Source organism: Dermacentor variabilis, chromosome 4 (assembly GCF_050947875.1).
Source record: "Dermacentor variabilis isolate Ectoservices chromosome 4, ASM5094787v1, whole genome shotgun sequence".
NCBI lineage: Eukaryota > Metazoa > Arthropoda > Arachnida > Ixodida > Ixodidae > Dermacentor > Dermacentor variabilis.
This window is the reverse complement of record NC_134571.1, coordinates 46771914-46796212: the sequence shown is the minus strand read 5'-3', so window position 1 is coordinate 46796212 and position 24299 is coordinate 46771914. Positions and strand designations below refer to the sequence as shown.

General features: G+C 49.2%; 1 protein-coding gene across 1 annotated transcript in view; it reads right to left on the bottom strand.

The window, feature by feature from the left end:
* Positions 1-24299, bottom strand: part of LOC142579054 (dachshund homolog 1-like) — a 63129-nt gene that overhangs the window by 29496 nt on the left and 9334 nt on the right. The window contains exon 2 of the mRNA XM_075688877.1: positions 11327-11359. Within this exon, the coding sequence (XP_075544992.1) occupies positions 11327-11359 (33 nt within the window). The remainder of the gene's footprint in view (positions 1-11326; positions 11360-24299) is intronic.

Below are 24299 nucleotides of genomic sequence, written 5' to 3'. Positions count from 1 at the left end.
ACCGCATCGGGGTGGCGACAAACGAGGTGGCGACAAATAGTCATCTAGCCTGCTTAAGCTAATCAGGTATTATATACTTGCATAATAGCATATAGTCGAGCCTGTATCCGTTTGATCTTTTCTCTCTTCAATGAAACATCTATCTCTATATTGTAAAGTTGTGTATATACGCCTGTAGTGACTCCACATCTATCAATCTCTTCGATTGGATTGGATTGGAAAAAACTTTAATAAAAGTCCTGCAGGACGCACCTCAGCGCGCAGTGAATCTCTTCGATGCTTTCTTTTTCCTTTTAGAAATACTCTAAACATATTTTGCTTATCCAGACTGCTGACCAGTTAATGTTTCCATCCGCTTTGAACCCCAGCGCTTCGGGAAGGCGGACGTTTCCGACGAGTCTTTGTGGGAGAATATCTTGGCATCATCCATTACGATGTGCCGAGTCGTCTTTTGGCTTTTTTTTTTGTTTTGTAGCACACGCATGTCTCATCCTGTAACGAATATTTGCTTCGGCAAGTTTTTTTTCAGCAAGGCACGGCAGCATGGCCTTCTTTGTGCTATCGTACAAATCTTCCCTCCTGATTTCTTTCTTTCCGTATTTGTAAATATCCACGGTCTTTCTTGTTTCCATCCTTTCTTGCATCCAATTTAACGTCTCTGTAATGTAAGCGTGGCAATGAGCGCCATCTTTTTTAACATTTAGGAAACATTTGCGTTTTCATCCTTTGCCTAGGGGACACCAAAAGTATCAGATCTACGAAGCAAATGCGGAGGCCTTGATCACGTGCGACGAATGTCAAAGCAAACATGTCCAAATGAACACGTCGAAGTGAATAGTGTTTTCATCGAGCTTAGACACGCTGCTACACCTTTACTTCTTGCTTCGCAATCATGGTTTGCATGGAGCACTGCTTGTGTCACCCTCTCACAGCAGCGGTCGCGTGTGAAATCTCAAGAACGCCAATAATGAGCCACGCAAAAAAGAAAAGCTTCAAGAAACGCTTCAGAAGTGACGTTTTTCTAGGTTGAGTGACGGAGAGCCGTTTAACCGGCCAAAGTACTCTCTGATAGCGTACACTTCGCGCTCGCGGAAGATTTAATGCGACGCCGGACGCCATTGTCAGAGCTCGTGTGTGGCGTTGACATTTCTGCAATGGGAAGAGATATACAGCCACTGACACGGCGCATTGTGCACCGCTTTGCGTTCTTGACTTTTCCATTGTGCGTTTTATGAGAGCCGGCTGTATATGGCCGCCCCGAGAGAGCGCTCATTCAACGGGGGCAGACGGACAGGAGGAGTTGAAACAGGTTTGTTCGCTGCATGCGGCAGCGATGGACGTACGTGCAAATCCCGGATATATATATATATATATATATATATATATATATATATATATATATATATATATATATATATATATATATATATATATATATATATATATATATATATATATATATATATATATATATATACGGGTGCAGAGATTAGCATAACGTCTATGTGGCGCGCGGTCAGCCAGTCGTTTTTATTTCCTTTCTTCAAAATCGTACCCCACGGTATACACACACAGCAGTGGGCGGTTGCCGTATAAATTCTCGCCTCCCTTTTCTACCCCCGAACCGTCACGCACGAAGAGGGCGTGTACGTTTCGTTTAATTGTGCACGCACATGGCACTCTTTCTACTTTCGCACGTTTTCGGGCAGTTTTGAACTCCAGGCAAAGGCGTCCTCTGACTGACTTTACACTCTCCCTCTGCTGGCCGTATATATATAATATGGCAAGCGGGTTCGGCACGCAACAGTTTCAGATCCCCTTGACCAAATAGTTGGCCATCTTTCTCTCTCTCTTATGTATGTGTACACGGACGCTCAGCCGCTGCCAGGACTTCCCCTGTCGACGCGAGGCGATTGTTTCGCCGGGATTTCTCCCTATTCTCGGGCCGCGAGCCATCCTCTATTCGCCGCCACTCCTCCCGTTTTCCCGTCGTTGCTCCCCTCGACGCGCTGCTTGTCTTTTTTTTTTGTAGCTCTTCACTTCTCAGTGATCTGAAAGCGGTGTATAGGTCACGTTCATACTATATACGGGAAAGCGCATATATTCGACGGGGAGCCATGGGAAGCGCGCACTGCTCAAAGAGAGGAGAGAGAACAGAATTCACGAGGAACAAAAGGTTTTAGGGAGTACGGCGAAAAAGAGGGCAGGCTGTTTTAGAAAGCGCGAATATATTTCCGCTTTCTGTCAGCAACCCGCACGCACTCTTCCGTTCCCGTGCCAAACGCGCATGCGGCCGGCCCAGCAGACGACAGACAGACGGCTGTCGTTGCTCGCTGAAAACGCCATCGCGACAAGCGCGTGAGCAGAGGAGGAAGAAATGGGAGCTGTGGGTTGATGGCAGGGTTAAGATCACGTGAGGACATAGTGAACGCCGAAACCCGTCGTATTTTATCGGCTCGTGTCGGCTAGTTGTTGGCGCTCGTCCGGAGGGCTCGAAGGCTAGCTCTCGCCTCGTCGGGAGGCCATGCCGCCTGTCGTCAGCTTGCGTGGGCACTGTGGACGACACGTCGTTCCCCCATATTTCCCTGTCCCCTGTTTCTCGTCACCCCACCGAACGTGTGCGGCTAATGATTCTGGGAAGCTGTATCAACGCTGACGATGTGCCTCGGCGGAAAAGAGTTTTGGAGCTGGCGACGTGGAAGGTCGTTTGCATGTTGATGTTCTGCCCCGCGATATGCTCCCTGGCTGCTTTTGCTGCGTGCCGCCTGTTATTGGAAATCGGGTTCGCGCACGAAAGGAACGAGTGAGTGCCGGTACTACAAACGGGTGACGCTTCTTCTAGAGTTCTTATATTACGTATACATATCAGTAAGGTATGTAGCCGTTATATGCGACAGGTGATTCATTCTGTTGATTGAGTGTTTTTATTCTTTTTCTAGCCGCTGAACTGCACAGAAAGACATCTAGCAGTGCAGCTAGTAACCCTCGGAGCACGAACACCGCGTCTGGGAATCGAACTCGCTACCTCCATCACCATAGGGACATGTAGCCACTGAGCCATTGAGCCACTCCAGCGTGTCTATGGTACCCAATGAAGGAACGCGGAAGGTGAGAGAATGGATGCCTGAAGTGAAGAAGAATAAGAATCGATAACGATGTGACAGCAGTCCCGCGACGGAAGCAGCATCTGTACGTAGCAGAAGGGCTCTGCGCTCTCAGCCCCGACGTCACGTCGTAGGGCGGTGACTAATATTTTAATGCGAGACAGTGGACGCGTTTCAAGAACACCTGAAACGTCTTTATTATTACTGCGATTATTTTGTTGCGGCATAGTTTGGTATCTGGACCACCGGCAGCAACAAATGATCATGCGACAGCGCTTGAGAGTTTGTAAGTTAAGAAAGCAAATTGTCGAGCTTTCTTTCTTTTTTTTGTGCACTTTGTTGTCTGCTTCGGGTAATTCACTTTTAGTTTTTGCGTCACATGCAGATAACACAGGCCTTAAGCTGCCTGCTATAAATGCGTCGAGCTGAAGAGGCTAAAATAGTATGTGACGTGCAAATAGGTCGCGCACGAAACAATCACCGCGAGGACCACGAAACAACAGCACTTCTGTTTGTAACCCGCATGCCGGTATAAGTGAACGCAACCAACATCTGCCCGCCAATGTCAACCACCGGACAGAAGGAGCCCCGCTATCAAACTACACAGGAAGAAATTGCCGACGCGTAGCGACTCCCTGTCGGCGTTGCTAGAATTCGCAGTGACAGCTCACCGCCACGTGTGACGGGGACAGCGCGACCGTCGAGCGACTGTGACAGACGCACCGACGGGCGAGCACAATCGAGCACGTGACCGTGGCAAAACACGCTCCGCAGTGGAATGGAAGAAAAGAAGGCTCTAGGAAGAGAATGGCGTGAAGCGGGGGAAAAAAAAAAAAGGGAACTGTTGTGTAAAGTTTTCCGCGATCTGAACGGCGTATCTGATTGCCTAGGCAACCAGGCTCGCACCTATGCTCATATACATGTGAAAGCAAACGGAAACGCCGTTATAACTTTTTTTTTCTTTTTCCGCTCGGGCAAACACGCTCGCGCGGGCCATCTGTCCGTCAGCGGAGCTGTCGTCGAAAGTGGCCAGTGCGAGACGCCGCGCGCCACCAAACGCCCGACCGTCGCGTTAGCGAGATCAAATATGCGCGAATAGAAAGAGTCGCATGCGATAGAGATAAGAAAACAAGACCCCCCCCGCCTTCCCGGCCCTCATTTCCCCGGCGTTACCTTTTTGCTTGCCTATTCATGTGGACACAGTGTCAGCACGTAAAGAGAGAAAGTGGTGCGTGACGATGAGAGAAGGACGCAGGGTGGGCCTATACTGCAGGGACGTTCGGTTCATTTTCTTAGTGCGTAGTTTGGAACACGTCCGCGCGGAGTCACGAGCCAAACCTAATTCGACAGCCGAACCTGAAAACTCCGTATGGAATGGGGTCCCGCATGCGGGATGTAGATGATTGACATCTGGAGGTCGGTTTCTCCTCCTCGTCCCCTCTCTCTACATCGCCCTCTTCCTTTCGCTCTGTCACTTGAAGTGTGAATACCAACAGCTTCGTAGTTACAGTTTATCGCTAACTTTCGTTTTTTATTTCTCTCTTGGTGTATACTCTTTGCTTGAATCGCGCACGTATATAGCGCGACGCTTCATGAGGCTTTGAGCTCCTGAAGCGTCGACCCAATTAACGCCTTTGTGTTGTAGGCATCATGCGTGTAGAACTCGATTATCGGTTGCGTGCGTATAACGACAGGCCTTCCCCCTCTTCACTGGAAGCGTAAATAGCCCTCAAGATAAAATTGAAGGACGAAATAATCAGAAAGAAATTGGACAAAGGGGCGCAGATAATAGAGCACAACGGCTGTAGAACGTGGGACAGAATACAGGTGAAAGTCTTTAACGAACTTAAGTGACACGGGGAGTTTTATAAAAGCGCACGTGAAATGCTCTGCGCTTACATAGATAGATAGATAGATAGATAGATAGATAGATAGATAGATAGATAGACAGACAGACAGACAGACAGACAGACAGACAGACAGACAGACAGACAGACAGACAGACAGACAGACAGACAGATAGACAGATAGATAGATAGATAGATAGATAGATAGATAGATAGATAGATAGATAGATAGATAGATAGATAGATAGATAGATAGATAGATAGATAGATAGATAGATAGATAGATAGATAGATAGATCGGGTGGAGAGGTTGGGAGCTGCTGCATTTAATTTCTGGTGTATATAGGCTAAGACCCTATCTGAAGAAAATTACTAAAAAGCACATGCTGGTTAACATCGAAAAATTAAAAATAAACAAGTGGTGGATGACGATGGAGTAACATAAGGGCGAAGCTGGAAAAAATAAAATGAGGTTCCAACGCAATCACCCAGTCAATACCGCAGAGTCGCAAAATAAATAAATAAATAAGAAATAACCTCATCGCACATTATGCCCTCCTTGCAATGCCTGGAGAAGGCCACGGCCCGAGGATAGTCCCAAAAGATAGCACAGTGTTTCCCCATTGTTCTAAACCCGACGCACAGTTCTCGCTTCGGCTGGGCATAAAATTCCCCAATTTATGGCAGTGCACGGGGTGTAGCAATTGATGTGTAACTAACTTTGGGTGCCTTACATGACAACGAAGCACCTTTAACTTTAATGCAAATATTTTCACAAGGGAGAATGAAAGTTCAGGCAATGAGCGGTTAAACTAACGTTGCCACGAATCCTTTTCTTTTCCTTTCATAATCATTTTACCACGTCCATAGCATCCTTTTATTATTTTTCGACGTTCGTTAATGCAATGTCAACGTTGGAAAGCTTCGGTTTCGTTCAATCGATGCCACTCGGAGAGGCCTTAATAGGGTGCCTCTATGCGCTTCTCCTTGAAGTACCCCAGGCCGCGATTTAGGGCTCAAGACCTACTTTCGCCATCTGGTGCTGGGACGAGCAAACATGCTTCACAAGCCACGTACTCGCTGTCCAGGCGCGCGTTGGCGCTGCAACGGCGGTCATGCAGATGGCCCACTTTCTTTCAGCGCTATAGGTTGATACTACACCGAATTTGGCAGAAAAAAAGGAAAAGAAAAGGCAGAATCTTCGTCATAAGCCTAGATTCACGGAATAAAACGAGCAAAAGAGAGGACCCCGAAGAAAAAGAAAGGAAACTATAATTTTCAGGAGGGACTCGTGCACAATGTGAACGAGGAGTTCTGTTTAGGGACGGACGGGGATACTTACTTACTTCTTTCTTTATTTATCTGTTTCTTTTTTTTTACAAATAAAGAACTAAAAGTGAGCTATGTGTCAGAAGGGAGGTCTATGGTGGAGTGGTGGTGGGCTCTGGTTATATGTGTGCTGTGCGCGGAGCTCGGCTTTCGCTTTTCAACGCGCGCTCGCCGCGTTCGGTTGAAGGGATCGGGTATCGTGACGGAAGCGGCCGTAGGGATGGAAGCGGAGAGGAGAAAGGCAAAAACATAGGGCGGGAAAGGTTTGTTTGTAGTTAGGGGCGGTATATTTATGGGACGCACGCGATATGACCTCGACGCACACCCGGGAGCTATACGGTTTCCCCGCGTTTTTGGATCTGAAAAATGGGGGAGAGATCGCGCTGACGCAAATGTGCCGAGCCCGATGTAAAGACAGTTGTCTGCTGTGTGTGTGTGTGTGTGTGTGTGTGTGTGTGTGTGTGTGTGTGTGTGTGTGTGTGTGTGTGTGTGTGTGTGTGTGTGTGTGTGTGTGCGTGTGTGTGTGTGTGTGTGTGTGTGTGTGTGTGTGTGTGTGTGTGTGTGTGTGTGTGTGTGTGTGTGTGTGTGTGTGTGTGTGTGTGTGTGTGTGAGGTGCACACGGGACCACAAATAGTACTGTGTGTTCTCCTAGAGGGTATTCTATGTGTACATGTCTTTGTGCTTGCGTTTAAACACGAATCTCCTTAAAAGAGGTTACCTATACCACTGTCATTTCGCCGTCATTGTCACATTCACGGGTCGACGTGCATTTATTGACAAAATCGTAAACAAGTTCTGTCTACTCTTTCTTTCTGCAGCATTTAGTCATTCTCAATACTGCCAGGTCTTAGCAAGTGGGCATATAATTTTACAATTCATGCAATAAAGAATTCAGCATGGTGAACGTATATATATGTACAACAATAACAATGGCCACACACTGGATGTACATATGAAAAATGTGAAGTAGCATGCAAGACTTCATAGGTCCGGACTAACTTTGCTTCTATGTGTTGTAGTGAATGAGACCATGGATCCGACAGAATAATTGGTCTGGTTATTTCATTATTTCTTTCTTGCTTTCTTTTTTCTTTTTCTTTTTTTCTTTTTACTCGTTGTGAGACCGATTACTCCTTCCAACCCACGCTATCGACTCGGAAGCTGACTCTCCGATATAGAAGGCAGTAAGATCCATGGGATATAGCGGATAAGCTTGTCCATACATATATATTTGTCCGAGATAGCTCACATAACTACATGTCCCAAGGCCTGCGACAACAAAAAGTGCGCGCCAGCGTGCCTGTGGTGATGAGGGCCGAAGGCCTGGCATCGTCTAACACAACACCCTCTCTTTGTCCGCCGCGAAAGAAAACAGAGATCCTCAGGCCCATCAGCGGATACGAAAAAAGAAGAGAAAGAAAAATGAAAGAAACTTAAGGACGAGGGTAAACGCGTTGGGCATTCATCTGGGACGCCCAAGAAAGAGGAGGGACCCTCTCGAGGTCCATGGAGGCCATGTAGCTCCACATACGAGGCGCATACGCCATTCGGGAATATGCGGCGCTCCTCCCTGCGTTGCAGAATGCGATGAGAACGCAACCGGCAGAGCGAGCGAAATAAGTGAAGGGCGAAGGGGGGGTGGGGGGTGCGGTAGTGCGAACGAACGATGCGGTGGGCCTCCAGGAAGCAGAGGCATCAGCCGCAGCCAGACAGAACTCGATAAAGCACCAGAGTGCGCCGAGGAAGCCGTAGTAGCGGAGAAGAGTATCTTGGAGAGAGAGAGAGAAACACTTTATTGTAGGAGGAACTAACAACCGCCACGGCGGGCGCGCGACCCGTGAGAAGGAAGGAAGCGGGCCACCCTACCCGCGCGCGACATCGCGCCGAATTTTTCTCGGGCCCGGGGCCCGTTTTTCTGTCCCGGTGGTCCGGGAAAAAGGAAACAGTCAAAGGAAAGGAGCGAGGAGCAAGCGAGGAGGCGGCAAGGAGTCCGCGGCGCAGCAGAGGAGTGGGAGGCTCCGGGCTTCTCGCGTTTTCTTAGCATTTATTTTTGAAGCTGCCTCTCGGGGCGAAGAAGAAAGCACGCCTCTCTAGTCGCCGCAGAGTCGTCGCTGGCGCCTGCTCGCTTTCGTCTGTTTCGTGTGTGTGCGTGTGTCACTGACGTGCAGGTGGCGTCGGGAGCGCGGAGGCGGACCGGCGACGCGGCGCGGCGCTTGTCGTCGTCGTCTTCGGTCGGCACGCCTACCGGCGTCTGCGGCGTTCCGCGGCGCGCCGGCGCAGAGCACGGCTCCGCATTTCGATTCGGACTCCCCGCAGTGGGACGGCCTTCTTTCCTTGGCGAACCCGCCTCCGCCCGCCGCCGCCGTCGCCGTCGGGTGCGGAAACGGAGACGTCTCCGGCCCCGTCGCTGCTGTTGCGAATGCCCGCTTTCGCTCTCCCTTCGCGTCCCCTTCCCTCCGTGTCGTGGACGGCGTCGGCGACTCGCGAGTCCTCGAGCGAACCGAATCGGTCGCCAGATGGCAGGAAATGTCCGCGGTCCGATTTAGAAATCACTGGCCCCCTTGAAACCCTTGGTTTCTGCAGGGGTAAAGTAAATATGTCCGCAATGGAGATTAGTAAGAGGCGATCGGAAGATTGGTGGAAGTAGGGAAACGACAAGCAAAGGAGGCGTACAAAAACAAAGTTCGCCGTAGGGGTTCAGAAACTTTGGTTATAAGAATTCATCGTGGGTTATTTGCTTTCCTTTCTTTTTTCTTTTTTGACATGAGTAGGACATTAGGTAATAAAATAAGAGATTGGTGGCGCAACCCACCATCCCATCCCAAAGGGGACGCTCATAACATCCATCCATCCATCCATCCATCCATCCATCCATCCATCCATCCATCCATCCGTGGAAGTTAAAAGCCCCTCAGTAAGTGGGATTCATCGTAAGCGCACTGGCGACTATTTTTTCCCTAGAACCCAAGCGTAACTACCAACGATCCCTCGCTTAACACTCGCACGCCTCAGCAACACAAGTAGCAGGTCAGATTATATATATATATATATATATATATATATATATAACTTCACATGAGCCAGGGAATAACGTTTACGTGCGTGGGAAAACGGAGAATTCGGCCTGTGGCAGATTTTTATAGCTTGATACTATGTATGCACTGGAAAGAAGATTCGGATGAAAGCAAGTTCTGACAGCAATAGTGTTCACATGTACGGTGTCATTTCCTTCTTTTTTCTCTCTCTCTCTTTATTTTTTTTCTTCTTTTTTTTTTTTTTTTTGGTCAAGGAGAGAACCCGCGCGGTTCTAGCTGCCCTACGACCCGTGGCTTTTCGCGCGCGTCCTACACGCAAACTCTGCCTTTTGTCATTTGCAAATTTCTGTGAGTGATTCTCCAGTTCCAACCAAAACATATATGCACAGCGGTGTAGAAATCTCGACTGTTTACTTTAACGGAACGCCGATTGTGGCACTTCAGAGCCAATGTAGAGAAGCGGCATACTTTTCCGCATCCATGCTTTTTCGCGACGTTCCGCTCAAAGCCCGCAGGCTAGGCGCGCGGCCGCTACTCGCTCCTGCCAACAGATGGCACATCTAGCGCTTCCCCTCCGGGCTAAAAGCCATTAAAGCCATTCCGAGGAGGGAACGAGCCCTCAATTTTCACTGATCCCCGACGCAAGAGTCTCGAAAGATGAGGCGGGGCGGACGGATGGACGGACGAACGGACTATGCTGGCCTGAGTCACGCGCGCACAGACCGACACATCCTCTCCCCATCGCGCACAGTTCTAACTTCCTGGAGGCTGATCCCAAAGGGGCTAGCCTCGATGGCATTCGATTTGTCGTCGTGTCTCGTTGCGGTGTCACTGCTAACTAGGCTTCCGATCACGGTGATGCGCCCGGCTCCATTGTCTGCGCGCTGAAACCAAGAGAGCCTTCCTATATACTATATAGGCGATACGCGAACCCCCCTGTTCCACGTTGTGAACGTTCGTGTGTATGCTTGTACGTTTCACAAAAACATACGCGTGCGCGCCAGCCTGCACGGCGGGGGTCGGAACTGCGCGGAGAAGAGAGTGGCGCACGAATACGTGCGCGCACGTGCAAGCTGTAGCACCCATGCAGTCGGCACCGGGACGGAGAAACTAGATTGAGTGGGCCTTCGTGAAATTGGATCTCATTTCCAGCTTCCCCTTCCCTTTGTCGGTTCTCTCGCGGCCTCCGAAGGGGGAAGCATGCGTCGTGAGAGAGACGCGCTCCGAACTTGGGGCGCCAGCGACGGTCCGTCCCGTTAGCTCGGATCTCGTTTCTTTCACTAAAAGCGGTGTATACATGTAGCGTAAACGTATGAGCCGCAATATGGTTTGTGCGCGTGTATTGAATGTGTATACGTTTTAGCTGCACTCTGCATGGCTGCGACTGCGGAGCATATGAACGGAGAGAAGCTCGCGCACGTGCATGTGGCGTCGTTTGTGCCTGGTCTTACGAGTGCATATACGTTTGTTTGTTTGCGCGCGCGTGAACTGAGTTGGTTGCGGTGCGGGAAGGTGTCGAGGACGTCTCGTTTTGGCAGACCCTTCTAACAGTCCTCGTATATACTGCGCTTTCTTGTTAAAACGCCGCGTCACTGCATATTCGGCTTTCTGAGACGCACATGCACAGGCCCTTATTCACACGGGAAAGATCTCACGCTAGAACTGTTCGTATATAAGAGCAAATGGCACCTAATCGTGATGTTTGACATATATTGTCGGAGAGGGCGGCAGGCCAATGGCAAACAGCAGTATATGCAAACGTAAAGAGGTAAATTCGGTGTCATCTGGGCTACAATAAAACGTCGATTTCGGTTTGCCATAGGCGCGCACGCAACTAAAGGCACAAAACGATGAGCGTTTAAATACCACTCCTACACACCGGCTCTACAGTCATGCACGTGTATAGCATGCAACGGAAAAGCGAACTTGCACACAACGACATGAAATAGAGGCTAAAAGAAAAAGCACGTCTTTCCAACACAAAGAGCTATAGGAAAGCGTGTTTGCTTACAGTGATGCTCTTCGTCCTTCTCCCGTCTGTTGTCTGCAAAGACAAAATACGGTAGATACTTTTAGCCTCCCATGAAAACGCTTTTATACGGCGGGAGGCTGAAATGAAAGCAACATGTGGAGAACAGCTCGATGAAGACGCGTATACAACCCTTGTCGTCTCTAATTTGTCATCTTAATTTCTAGCAAAGAAGACAACGTCCAGTTATAGAGAACGAGATTTGGCATTGGACGAGATACGCGGCAGATAACTCGTTCGAACGGCAGAAGAGTACGCATTTGGCCTGGTTGGTTAATGATTACGAGCAGTAAACAGCGCTGAACAACAGGACGAAGAGAGGGAGACAGACCACAGCGCTGTGTCCCTCTCTTCGTTCTATTGTTTAGCGCTGTTTACTTCTCATTCGAACGGTATATAGCAAATATAGGCTGTGCGACTTGAAACGCGAAGTACCATTGTGTATATACCGAGTGTAACTTGAAGCGACTCATCGCTTTTCTACTGGAGATCGTCAGATCACTGCGTATAGGATGAACAAACGCTGCCGACACATACTACCTAGCATGCAGTGACGACTGCCTGCAAGCACTCGAGCACCAGTGTTCACTGTGCGTGCCCGTTTGAATGGACGCGTACGACACCATCCGTTATCTAATTAGATGCTTACGCTCACTGAATCACGAGTGTGTGCGAAAGAACGTTTCATATCATGTGCGTGCACGTAGCGATGTGCGAGGAGGAAAAGAAGTCGAAACTGCTAAATTATGTAACAATTGTTTGTTGTACAAACACAACCAGAATACACACACACGCACAGACGAAGTTGACAGGACGAGCCCCACTTCGTCTGTATATGTGCTGAACTAGCGCCCCTCTTTTCTTGGCTATATATAGGTTTCACTAACTATATATAGCTCACGAGGATGTACTTCTTTGAAGCATTGCATGCAAACGCTACACACGTCGAACAGTTAACTATGGCTCGCAAATTCGGCCCCCGCATGTATAGAATGCACATTTGCGCACGTGTGTGTATATATATAGCAGAATTAGTGCGACTGCGTGGGCGACGTGAACTTTCGATCGCGTGTCTTTTGTCTGGGTCTCGGGACAAAAAAGCGAGCGAGTTTCAATGCCATGAATTCAAGTAGAGGGCCACGTTTTCTTTGAACTGAACGCGTTCAGTTGTCCGAAAGTGCGCATGTTATTCGTGGCTTGGGCACACGTGTACGTGTTCAACTTCTCGCGCGTTTCGCACCACAGCTGAATTATGAACAATTGTGAATGACAGCAGTTCGTAAGGGCAGGTGCCTACTAATTATGATAACGAACATATCATTGGCGGGGAAGACCAGTCAATGACGTACAGTATATGCATGCTTACAGACGGACGGCTTTGTCAATTCGTCCGGGGCTAGCCGGCACATCGAATTCGCGAACCGAGTCTACTTGAATGCGACAGTATAGCGCATCGGATTATCATTCAAGCACGTCGCATCAAGGAAGATAAAAGCGAAATCAATATGACTGGCATTTTTTTCTCTTCCATTCAGGCGTCGTTAGGGATGGGGTACACATGTTCACGGTGGCGTGTCGCGTTAAGGCAACGCGCTAGAAACTGCAATATATGCATGCGGTTAGATGCACGTATACGCGGCTACTGACGGACAGCTCTGGCCTACATGTCATTCTCTTTCTTGCCGGCTAGATTTGGCTGGCTATTTGAAGGACCAAAAGTGGAAGTGGACTATACCCCGAAGGGCCGCTGATTGTAAACAGCCGAGCAGTCTGTATACACACTTAATTTCGCAAGCGTGACTCACGCGGGTGCCGTCGACACGCATAGTTTAAGCGTGTTTCGATGGAGTGCACTGATTTAATAAGATACTTTGTGTATCACGACCGACTCGAAGCGTACGCGATTTCCTCTGGAGGCTCCCGGAAACGTCAAATACACGTGTATTATACCTCTATCGACCGTTCAAAGCACCGCCAGGAAGTTTGGTTAAAGGCACGGCTCGGGCATGTAAACAGGCCGGGACATCCATGCATACACTCGTTCAGGTAATTGGAGCTGGCCAGAGGTGACCGTCCCGGCGTTTATATTCGCGGCGGGAAATCGTTTGCGCGCTTGGCCTCAACGTGCACCGCATATTACGCGAGGAACGTGCCGATCCTAATGAGTTTTATTGCGTCGGTAACAGGAGTGCGTCCGAAAATATCGCGGCACGTATAAGTATCACTCGAACCGCGAGCCATTTACTTTGCTGTGTAGTAAAAAAAAAAAAAAAAAAAAACGAGAGTAAATAAGAAAAGGCTCCCAGCGTTAACTGCGCGCACGGAACTAATTTGAAACACGATCGCCATGGCCGCATACGCGAATAATCTTACGCAATACGTTGGTTGCGTAAGATTATTCGCGCATGCGGGCAGCTCGATGCACGGTGATATGATTCGGTGTGCAAGGCCGCGCTTCGCCCTTGTGTAAAGTTTATATCATACAGTTCTGTGCTTTTCTTGAAAAACACGGGACTTTCTGACAAATTGTGACAGTACAATGTGGGACGTAGAGGACTGTACGGTGACACTGCGTAAGACTAGGAACGCCTTTGCGGGCTGCGTGACAGTGCCCACAGAAACAGTTCGTGTGTACGTGCGTGTGTGTGTTTAGGTTTTTCTTTTTTTTATCCTTCTCTCTCTCACCTATTGCATCCCCTTGCCCCTCCCTCAGTACAGGGTAGCCAACCGGAGGTAATCTAGGGTGAACCTCCCTGTCTTTCCTCTGCCTTTCTTTCTCTCTCTCTCTCTCTCTTATCAAGTGTATCACGAGAATGAGCGTCATTTAAAAACTCTTGGCAGGCACTGTATATATGAACGAAGATCGCCGTGCGTGCAAATGTACTTTCTTGAGCCAAATTTACTCTCCAAAAGCTCCATCACTATGACGAATTTTCATTTATCGCACCAGTTTTACGAGGAGATATATAATAAAGTGAAATTGAAGAGAAATATAGTCTCTTGAGCTCAGTTCCTTTGTTTGTAGGCTACAGTTCTGGAGCTGCAAATGTATATACACAGCCTTTCGGATGTGGAGATTTTGTATACGTACATAGGAGTCATGTAGAAACGAGGAACAGTGGCCCCGCCAGTTTGCAATTTCCACGCTTTAGAACTACGTGACGTCACAACTTTCGGCGGGGACTCGTCTAAAACGCGTCTATTTGTTTAGCTATCAAAATGGGGCTACATCACGTTCTTATGAAATAAATACCATCTTGTGCACGGCAAATATTGCGGACTTTTCCGCGAGACAAATAAAAACTCAAATGCTTAAAAAACACAACGATAGCCATGACATTAAAATGATTTTACTGACGGCCCGCCGTGGTTGCTTAGTGGTTATTGTGTTGGGCTGCTAAGCGCGAAGTCGCGGGAACAAATCCCGTCCACGGCGGCCGCATTTCGATGGGTGAAAAATGCGAAAGCACCCGTGTACTTAGATTAGGTGCATTTTAAGTTAAAGAACCCTAAGTGGACCAAATTATTCCGTAGTCCGCCACTACGGCGTGCGCCTCATATTAAGATGTAGTTTTGGCACGTAAAACCCAATTTCAATTAAATTTTGTTCACGCCGCAGTTTGCACGTGAAATCTAAACAAAAAATGATGCTTATAGCTTTTATCTTCTCAGATATGATAAGTGACCCTCTTGCGCTGAAAAAATATGTACAAAACGATTTGAATTGGGTACTTGTAGCAATCGAGAGAGAGGGGAGGGGGACGATTTAGCATTTTTCTCTGAGTATCGAGAGCACGCTTGTTTATTTGTGAAGCTCCAAGAACAGTAGTAGTCAGGGACAAAAACTATGGTATGACGAATTGCCGGCACGATACACCTGTCATTCATTCTAGTACATAACACTCGGAAAACTTCTGCACTAGCGGTAAAGACTGAAATCTATATCCTGCATTTTTGAATAGCGGCGTGGACAGCAGCTAGGCGTTGAATGAACTCTCCGCTGGGGCCTCCGTATTGTCATTATCACTATCGTTATTGTCATTTTTGTTATAATTTTTTTCAGTGGAACAGAGAGACTTCGAACACGGAAAGAAGACGTAGTTTCTACCTCAATATCAATCGGTATTCATAAATACGATAACATTTTTGAATAGTTTAAATCCTCTAGTGTTGCCAACCAAACATAAAGTTGGAGCAAAAGTGCGATAAATATTATCCCGGGGGACATAATGTAGTAGACATCAAAGGCGATAAGTTAGGCGTATAGCGGAGCCCGCTATCGCTCAGGGAGCCAGACCTCTCCTTCTCAACTGCGATCATTCGCACTCCCCGAATAATGATCCGAAGTTGTTAGTATGCGAACAAACTGCCTATTTGTTCCAACTGTTTCATTTAGACTTTTGATAAACTACGCTTCATAACGTCCAATGTTATGAAAGATACTTGCCGACATTACGAATACCAGGATATGAACATCGTTTTATATTGCACCACGCAACTCCAATGTCACGCGAACGAGGGATGGAACACCGAAGACTATTTACTATTTACAGACTATTTACAAAAACAACTGCAGCGTTGGCCAGTTCAGCCGAGACCCAGGAGGTGTTTGTCTCCTTCGTCGGGGCGCCCGCGCGCATCGTCCAAGAGAAACGCGCGATATGCATGTAGCAATATTAATGGAGAAAAAGAACGTTGCTCATTGTAAAGCTATTCGATTCATATTCTATTCCGTCTCAAAAATTGCTATTCGCACGCCCATATACTACGCAGCCTTGCCATGTTTGGCGGCACTTGCACCACCCGATCGCCGTCTTCCAGGAAAGTTTATAGTAAACGTCAAATCTACAAGAACTGTATGACGTTCGGTGAGTCATCAGTCGGAGGCGCATGCGCGCGACAAAAGAACCAAGACGATCGGACGCGCTGCATCGAGGCCGGAACAGGATCGACGCAACTTCGTCCGCAGACTGTGAGCCGCATACAGATGGAGCGTGAGGTGGATGGCGTGCTATCGGCATCGAAGATGACGACGAGACGGCCCAATTCTGGGAAGAACGTGTCGCCAAGCCGAGCACATTGCACGAGAGAAGAGAGAGAGAGAGAGAGAGAGAGCCGGGAGGCGGCACGCCGCTCTGGACAGAGCGAATGGCCAACACCGCGTCGTTTCTCACGAGAGGCGGCAATCATCTCGCGTTCTCGTACGCAGTATAATAAACAAGCCGGCCGCGCAAGAGAGAGGACAATTTGGACGACGGCAGGATGCATGCTGCGTGCCATCTCTCGCAGTTCTGTGAACGCGAGTCCCATTGCTGCTATTTCCCCCGGCCACTACACAGCTGTAGCTCGCGCGTGCAGGGGCGCGTTGCACAAGTGCGAAAGACGAGAACTCGGCGAAGAAGAATAAGAGAGGGAGGGAAACGTGCGTCCGACTGCAGCAGAAATATTGCGCGGCTCCCGAACCGACCATTATCATCCCGAGCAGCTAGGAGCGATTATACACATCCTCGGCGAGTGCTGCAGGCAACGGGAGGGGGGGCTGTATACAAACGTTCAGCCCATTCGCCGTCTTTTTTTTTTCCGTCTTCCGATTTTCGTCCAGCAGCTTCTTCGCGAATCTCTTGCCACCTGTGCGTGGTGCCAGTGGCGGCAGGTGCGCGCCCGGAGGCTGGTTACGCGCACGTTAGCGCGTTAGCTCGTGTAGCGTATAGATAGAATATAGTGATGCAGGTGCGAGGAGAGATTTAGAAGGAGAAACATATCTATAAAAAATGAAATGACAATAAGGGGGGGGGGGTGCTGTTGGGTGTGGCATTTGCATTTGACGCGGCATAAAACTGAAGTTCAGTCACTCAGTCAATATGACAGGGACAAGTCTTCTCTGCAGCGCTTTCAAGCCAGCCAACGTTCCGAGGGTAAGCAACCAGCCCCTCTCTCAGCTGAGTCCGCTCCCTCAAAACGCCATCCGTTCCCTTCCCCACACAGACTATACCGGGTGTTTCAGCGAACACCTAAAAATATTTTTTTTAAAGATTGCTTGTGGCAGATAGCACTATTCTAGGCCGTGAGTAATTGGTTTACTGAAAGAGGCGAACATGCAAAAAAAAATGTTTAAACGCATATATCTAATAATTAACAGAATTCACTTCAAGTTTTTTAACTAATTACCTTATGGCACATATTACTCGAACACCTATGTCTGCCTCCTGATTTTTTCTACTCTCAAGTTTGCTGGCATTCTCCTAGTATAACCATGTACCAACTATAGCCCAACAAGCCACTCTCATGACCTCATGGAACGTTTTTGACAAAATGCAAACGGGACGAAAAACACGGTAAGAAGTATAAAACAGGCGCTAACTGACAACTCACGCTTTTATTGGAAAAAGCAGCGAATAAATAGAAAAAGATCAAGATGCGCGCGCATAACTATAACACCTTCGGGCATATTTGTTTCGCCATCGAACAAGAAAATACAGGGGACTGCATGATATGCAATTCTGGGACATTTCTTTTTATTGATTTGGAACGCTTCTAAAATTTCACGCGCACTCTTAATGCCACGTCTATACTGTACATCACCGAAGCGCACGAAGGCTTTTCTTTTTATGCCTACACTGTCGCAAAAGCTAGTGCTCGAAACACAGAAACGGTGACCTTCAGGAATTCTTATTGCGCAGGAAGTTACGCAAGCTGCGAATGAAATACATTTAGCGATAAACGCATAATTCCTCCAACATGTTCCCGGGGGTGGTGGTGGGGAGGGGGGGGGGCATCTCTGTAATTTGTATTCCACACAAACACGCATCGTCTGTACTTGCTTTCGAAGGAAGCTACGCGAGCGTTTATGGCAGCGAATTCACAAACGCGAGCAAAAGAGCACCTTTTGCGAAATCGCTCAGGGGAGGTCCCCCACAGCGAACGACAGAGTTTTTACGTAACGCTATGCATGTATATACGCGCGCAACCCCTCATATCTCGGGCCGCTGGAGCAAGAAAGGAGCACGCGCGGTCCGCATTATAATAATTACGTGACGCAGAGACAACGCCGTCAACCTGAGATGAGTAATGCGCGCCGAGTCCCATTCTGTCCAGTGCCCTCTCCGCAGCTTATATATACCAGTTTCGCTTAGCTATGGCTTCGACCGCGCTGTGGAAAACACATGCTCGGAAAGGCCTTCAGTCCGAGAGACAGAACTGCCGCTTATAGGAGAAGAGAGAAGATGCGCGTTTGTGTGTGCGAGCGTCTGCCAGTAGTTTCTGGTGTGCGATGTTTATGTATGTGTGTATGCCTACGTCCAAGAGCATTAACGGGGCTCAGTAGATACACAGAAATGTACACGGGTTCATGTCTGGAGCACGCGGCCGGCTCGAGTCTTCATTCATCACGGCCCACAATTATCCGGCATTTTCGGCTACCAACGGCGTGCGCCTCGGGCGTCGCCCATTGCGTGTCCGTGCAACAGCAGTGCGACTCGCAAGATTGTTATTACTGGCACCACTGTTATTGTCAAGCTTGTTCCTTCGCCTGCGCTTCTTTGTTTTTTCTTTTTTACTGCTCCTCTTAACTATATGTATCGTGTCGCGCGTATGCAAGCTCGAGCATCGCCTACAGGTTAAGTTAGCATATGCTCGCGCTGGGCAAAGAAAAACTATCGCCGCTTATTGTTGCCCGCTGGCAACCGAAATGGGCACGCCGAGGAGTGGCGGTTAAGGAAGCGCTGCCGCTCCAGGCATAATGACAGATTTCGAATTGCGTACCGCTTCTCTGAGAGGGGGGGGGGGGGGGGGTCTGCAAGCAGCCAATGACACGATGCATTTGGACTCGGTTACATTTTCGGCTCTTCGCTTCGTTGAGGCTTGCAGCAGTCCACCCCACCTTCTGCCGAACGAGGCCCAAATGACCGCACACATTCGCCGATTGGCCCGTTCTGTTCCGGCACAAACAACACGGACACGCACATCGGGCAAAACGATGCTGGCACTGGGGGCCGAGGGAATGAAGGGGAGAAGGGGGGGGGGGGGGGGTTCGCTGGTTTGCACGGTACGAGAGACCACCGCGCCGTGAGCGGAATGTTGCCGACGTGTCCAACCGAACGAGGCATTACCACAGCGCCGTCCGGACACGCTGCATATACGTGACACGCAGCATTTCGAACTAAGAGTGAACCCATCTCTCTCTCTCTCTCTCTCTCTCTCTCTCTCTCTCTCTCTCTGGCGTGTGTGTAACTCTGCACTGGTAAGAGTCGTTGTGCGTTCGCGGCGTTGCGCAGATATATGAACACGGTCATTTCGAAAGGAGCAGCAGCAGCAACAGAAACAGCAGTCGTCTCTGCCTGTACGCACCACCGCCGCTGCGTAATGACTGGCCTGCGCGAATTACATACCGCGCAGAGGGTCATTTCTGTTTGCTACTGCGCGCGCCCGTGCGCGTGTTTCCTTCCTCGTTCTTTCTATCGTCTTACTGTCTGTTGAAAAAGCAAAGAAAGAACAAGAAACAAGCTACAACGAAGAACCAAACAAATAAAGAAACAAAACCGTCGGAAGGCGATGCCTCTGTGCATGGAATGAGTGGAAAGGGAGCAACGAAGGGATGGGCAGCTGGACCGTCGAGCAATTTGCCAATTTGCGAGAGTCGCAGTCGTCGTTCCAGCCGGCCGAGTTTGCGAGCGAGAGCGAGGCAGAGGGAAAGAGAGAGAGAGAGAAAGACAGACGGAATTGCAGGCTGGCTCTGTTTCGATTGTGCGCCTTACGCGACCGCCCGAATTGCCACTTCAGGGTGTGGTTCCACGCCTGGCGCGAAGGCTGCGGCAAGCGCACTTACTGCAGGCGTTGCACACATACGTGTGTTGTACACTCGTAGTACGTGCCCTTGTAATGGGCGGCATTCGTAAAGTCCGCTCGCCGACTGTCGACCAATGGTTCGCCGAGCAGGGCGGGGTTATGCGCTTTCGCGTGGTCAAAGGCTGCGCTCTCGACGGTAATGTTCTCGGCGAACGTGCGAGGGACGTGGACGAAAGGAGCACTTGCTCAGCTAGCAGAGTGGAATAAAAGGGAGAGAGAGAATGATGACGGCGTCGAAAACTTTTTTCAAATACGACCTCGATTGATACGAAGAGCAGGCGCTGCCGTGTATATAGGCGGAGTGTTGTGAAAGAAAGAAAGAAAGAAAGAAAGAAAGAAAGAAAGAAAGAAAGAAAGAAAGAAAGAAAGAAAGAAAGAAAGAAAGAAAGAAGGAAAGAATGAACGAACGTACTGGTGTGTTCTAAACTAAGGCTCGCGGTACAGAAGCGCTGCAGGACAAACTACACGGCTGCAACCGCATATTTAAACGTTTAAACATCATAGCGAGACTCATGACTGCGAGCGAACTGCGTTGCAAACGTGTGTCTCATTTTCACTGCGTAGTATTACACAACGCGTAACGCCTAGCGTGTCCATTCTGCCGTCGAGCTGGGACGATCACGAAGGTATAGTGGATTGGGTGAATTGGACCGATCCGTAAGGCAGCGTGCTCTCCTATATAGCGTGCTCAAAGCGCTTGCTGCCCCGAGAGAAGGACGGAGAAAACGTGCGCGCTCTCACTTCTGTAAGTATAAATTGTTGCTATGCGACGCGACGCACGTGCCAAGAGTCTCAAAGCGCTATAACTTGCACGAGGAAAGGAGTGGTAAGGTTCCTATTCCTTCGTTCTGTGCATGCGTTTGTGTCTTAATGAGTATAGCATCGGGCTGCCACGTGGGGGGGTGGGGGATGTGAGGGCGGAGGCCTTGCTCAAATCTGACCATCGCACACTTTTCCTGTCGACAAGACACGCGAAGAGCCGCCGTCAAAGCTCCCATTGCGCCCACTATCCACTATATATATATATATATATATATATATATATATATATATATATATATATATATATATATATATATATATATATATATATATATAAAACGATCTCCTCATCATGTCGAAATGTGCCACGTGATTCATGCGACCGAGAAGCAGCAGCAGCAGCTCAGGTGGTCTCGAGTTGCGCCATATGGAGCGAGCGCTCGCACGCGAGAGAGAGAGCGAGAGAGATTACCCGCTGTGTAGCGGCTGAAAGGGCCGAGGTGCTTCGTGACCGCCTCGAGGCGAAGAACGACGGCGGGCGGGCGAGCTCGACGGTGCAGCGAGCTGCCACGCTTGCGAGGCGCTCGGCGCGCTTCTCTCAGCGGCGGCCAGCCACCCCTGCACGGGCGAAGAAATCCGACCTCACCCCTCTCGACACCCGGCGTGCAACGGAAGCGGCCAGCCACGTTGATTAGAAGTGATCTAGTCGCTCCTGCGTTGACCCCTGGCAGTGCGTTCTGCTTGTTTGCGGCGTACGTGGAGAAAGAAACACTGCACGAAATAGCCGTGACGTGTGCTCTCTCCCTTCTTGGGTCCAGGTAGGCATATATATATATAGAGTCACGTGCGAAATTTTCTAGAGGCAACTCCGCGCTCCAATTACTCAGCTACCGCGATTCGTCTAATTTTCGTGCTTGTGGTTCCGGACGTTATTGGGGCGTTATTTTTTATGCTTTATCTATCTAAATTTCCAAGGAATTGCTCTTTGCCACCGAAACGCATGAAGGTAATAAGTTTCATCGTGCACGCATGCATGATGATCGCGCGTTGATTTTACAACGCAATGTTTGTTGAACATTGCCGATCTACAAAGCCACAAAGCCATTTGAAGGCAGAATGACGAAGGCTAGGCGAATCGATGAACTATACTCGCCATAGCCACGCTGTATGCACTGTATATATACAAATTCAGCGTAGAGACTAAGTGCCTGACACTCACAGAAATATTAATAACGCAATCTGGCCTGGTCTCCCTAAGTATATAAAATTAAAACATGACTATAATTCTGGAAAAAGGAATGATGTCAGCTTGTGTTAACAAAATTTGTCCTGCGCAAAGGCGATTCCTCATTGGTCGACCATCTGGGTGCCCAAAAATCATGGCAGCAATCAGCGTGATGAAACGATCGCCTCGACGTTGGCCAATTAAGGATGGCACCTAGCTAAGAGAAACAACGAGCGCGGGTCTCGATATCACAGCGCTTTGGTGAAGCCGTGCATCGCCCTAATTCGCCCATATGTTACCAAGTTTGACAACGCGCTATAGAAAATGTCACTGTGAACGTTTCGTTTTATTACTAATCGCGTTTTGACCTAAAGGTAACGCCTGCGCGCATTAACACGTCAGATATACATTTTTCGCATGGTTGATCTGTTCGTCTGAAATTTCATTCCATTTTTGTCTTTCTTGTTTGTGCATATGCGCTCGGGAACAGGCTTACTTAAAGCTCGTCCGTGGAAATGGCACAATTCTGTCACAGCAGTTGGATTGCTCGAAAAAAAAAGGTGGGCATTATTTGCACAACAAAGTTTCATTGAATAACTATTTAATTATCTTCGTTAGGACACACTGCCAATTGCAGACTGTATAACAGTCATGGGCAGTGATGAAGCCATTTCCGTTTAGCTCAAGTCCGGTGCTCAGCACGATGTTTTGAGATTAACCTTCCCGATCCGGGATCAGTCATCACGGCTCTTTATGCGCATACGCGTTCCTTCTTGCGTCCGTGTCACTATTTCGCGCCTTTTTATGCCCCGATCAACCTGGTACAACCTAAAGCTCGCGGCTGAACAGCAGAACCAACTTTCGGTGCTTCACTCGCATAAAACTCTCACGCGCCCATTTTCGCATTCATGCGCGAATACACACGCGCAACCTACTCATGTGCAACAAACGGGTTTTCGTGAAAAGCGAACAGTGGTATTCGTAAAATACAAAAAAAAAGTAAACCACTAAACAAGGACAACTCATCAACTGTGTCGTTCTCAAGGTTGGCGTCGTGCACGGCGCTATAAGTTGTCGGACGCACGTCACTATACAAGGCGAACGGATCATGTACAAAAAAAAAAAAAAAGCTCGCCGAAATCTGCGACGAAAGAAAGCGACGGACTGCGTTATCGCCGCATGACGGACTCCATATCGTGCCGTTTTTTTTCTGTGCGGTGCCCACGTGTCGCGCAGAGCCTTTTTCTTCGTACAACGCCGACGAGCGCGTCGCCGAGTCTGCCGGACCATTTTAACGGAGCGGATAGCAAGAATGCGCTCCATTCAAAACCAAGACGGCGGCTCCACCGAAGGTGACAGGAACCGAAGGAGAACAGAAGCAAGCATGAAAAGAAGAGAGAGTGTGAGTGAATGAGGTGAGAGAGAAAGTGCGTGATAGCGCCAGCTAGATGCCAGATTGCGGCGAAACAAAAGCGCGCGTCAAGTCGTGTGAGAAGGGGACGACGCGCGCGCGCGCGTTATGCACTCCACCGAGCAGGCGTGCCCGGTATATATGGGAGAGGTTGATAGTGCCCGTCGGTTCCTCTGTAGCCGGCTGCTGCTGCTGCGGTGCGACCGCGAAGGGCTCGGCTCGCACGACGGCGTCGTCTTCGCTGGAGCGATCACTCGGCGCTCGAGGAGAAGAAATGCGCAAGGCCCGAGTCGCCCATTGTGTTCCCCACCGCCGACCGGCCGGAAAGACGTCTTCGCTCTCGACACCGCTTCTTTCTCTATTTCCTTCCTTTTTTTCTTTCTTTCTTCTCTCTCAGCGCTGGCGTTGTACATACGGACCGCCAACCATTGTGTACTTTCTTCGACACCGTGTGGTGAGGAGAAGGCAACAACAACGCGACGAGCGCCGGGCCGGTCGCTGGATATCGTTCGTGCGCGCCTGCAGGGCGGCGTGCCGCATGGTCGAGCGGTTCGGACGCGTGTGTACGCGCATGCGCTCACACGCATGCGCGCAGTGTACGCGTTGCGACAAAAGAGCCGCGTCGCCGGGGGAGTTTATTGGAACGTCCACTCGGCATGCTGCGACGGCTCCGACAACTCGGCGACAGCGCGGTGTCAATGCGTGACGCGGCC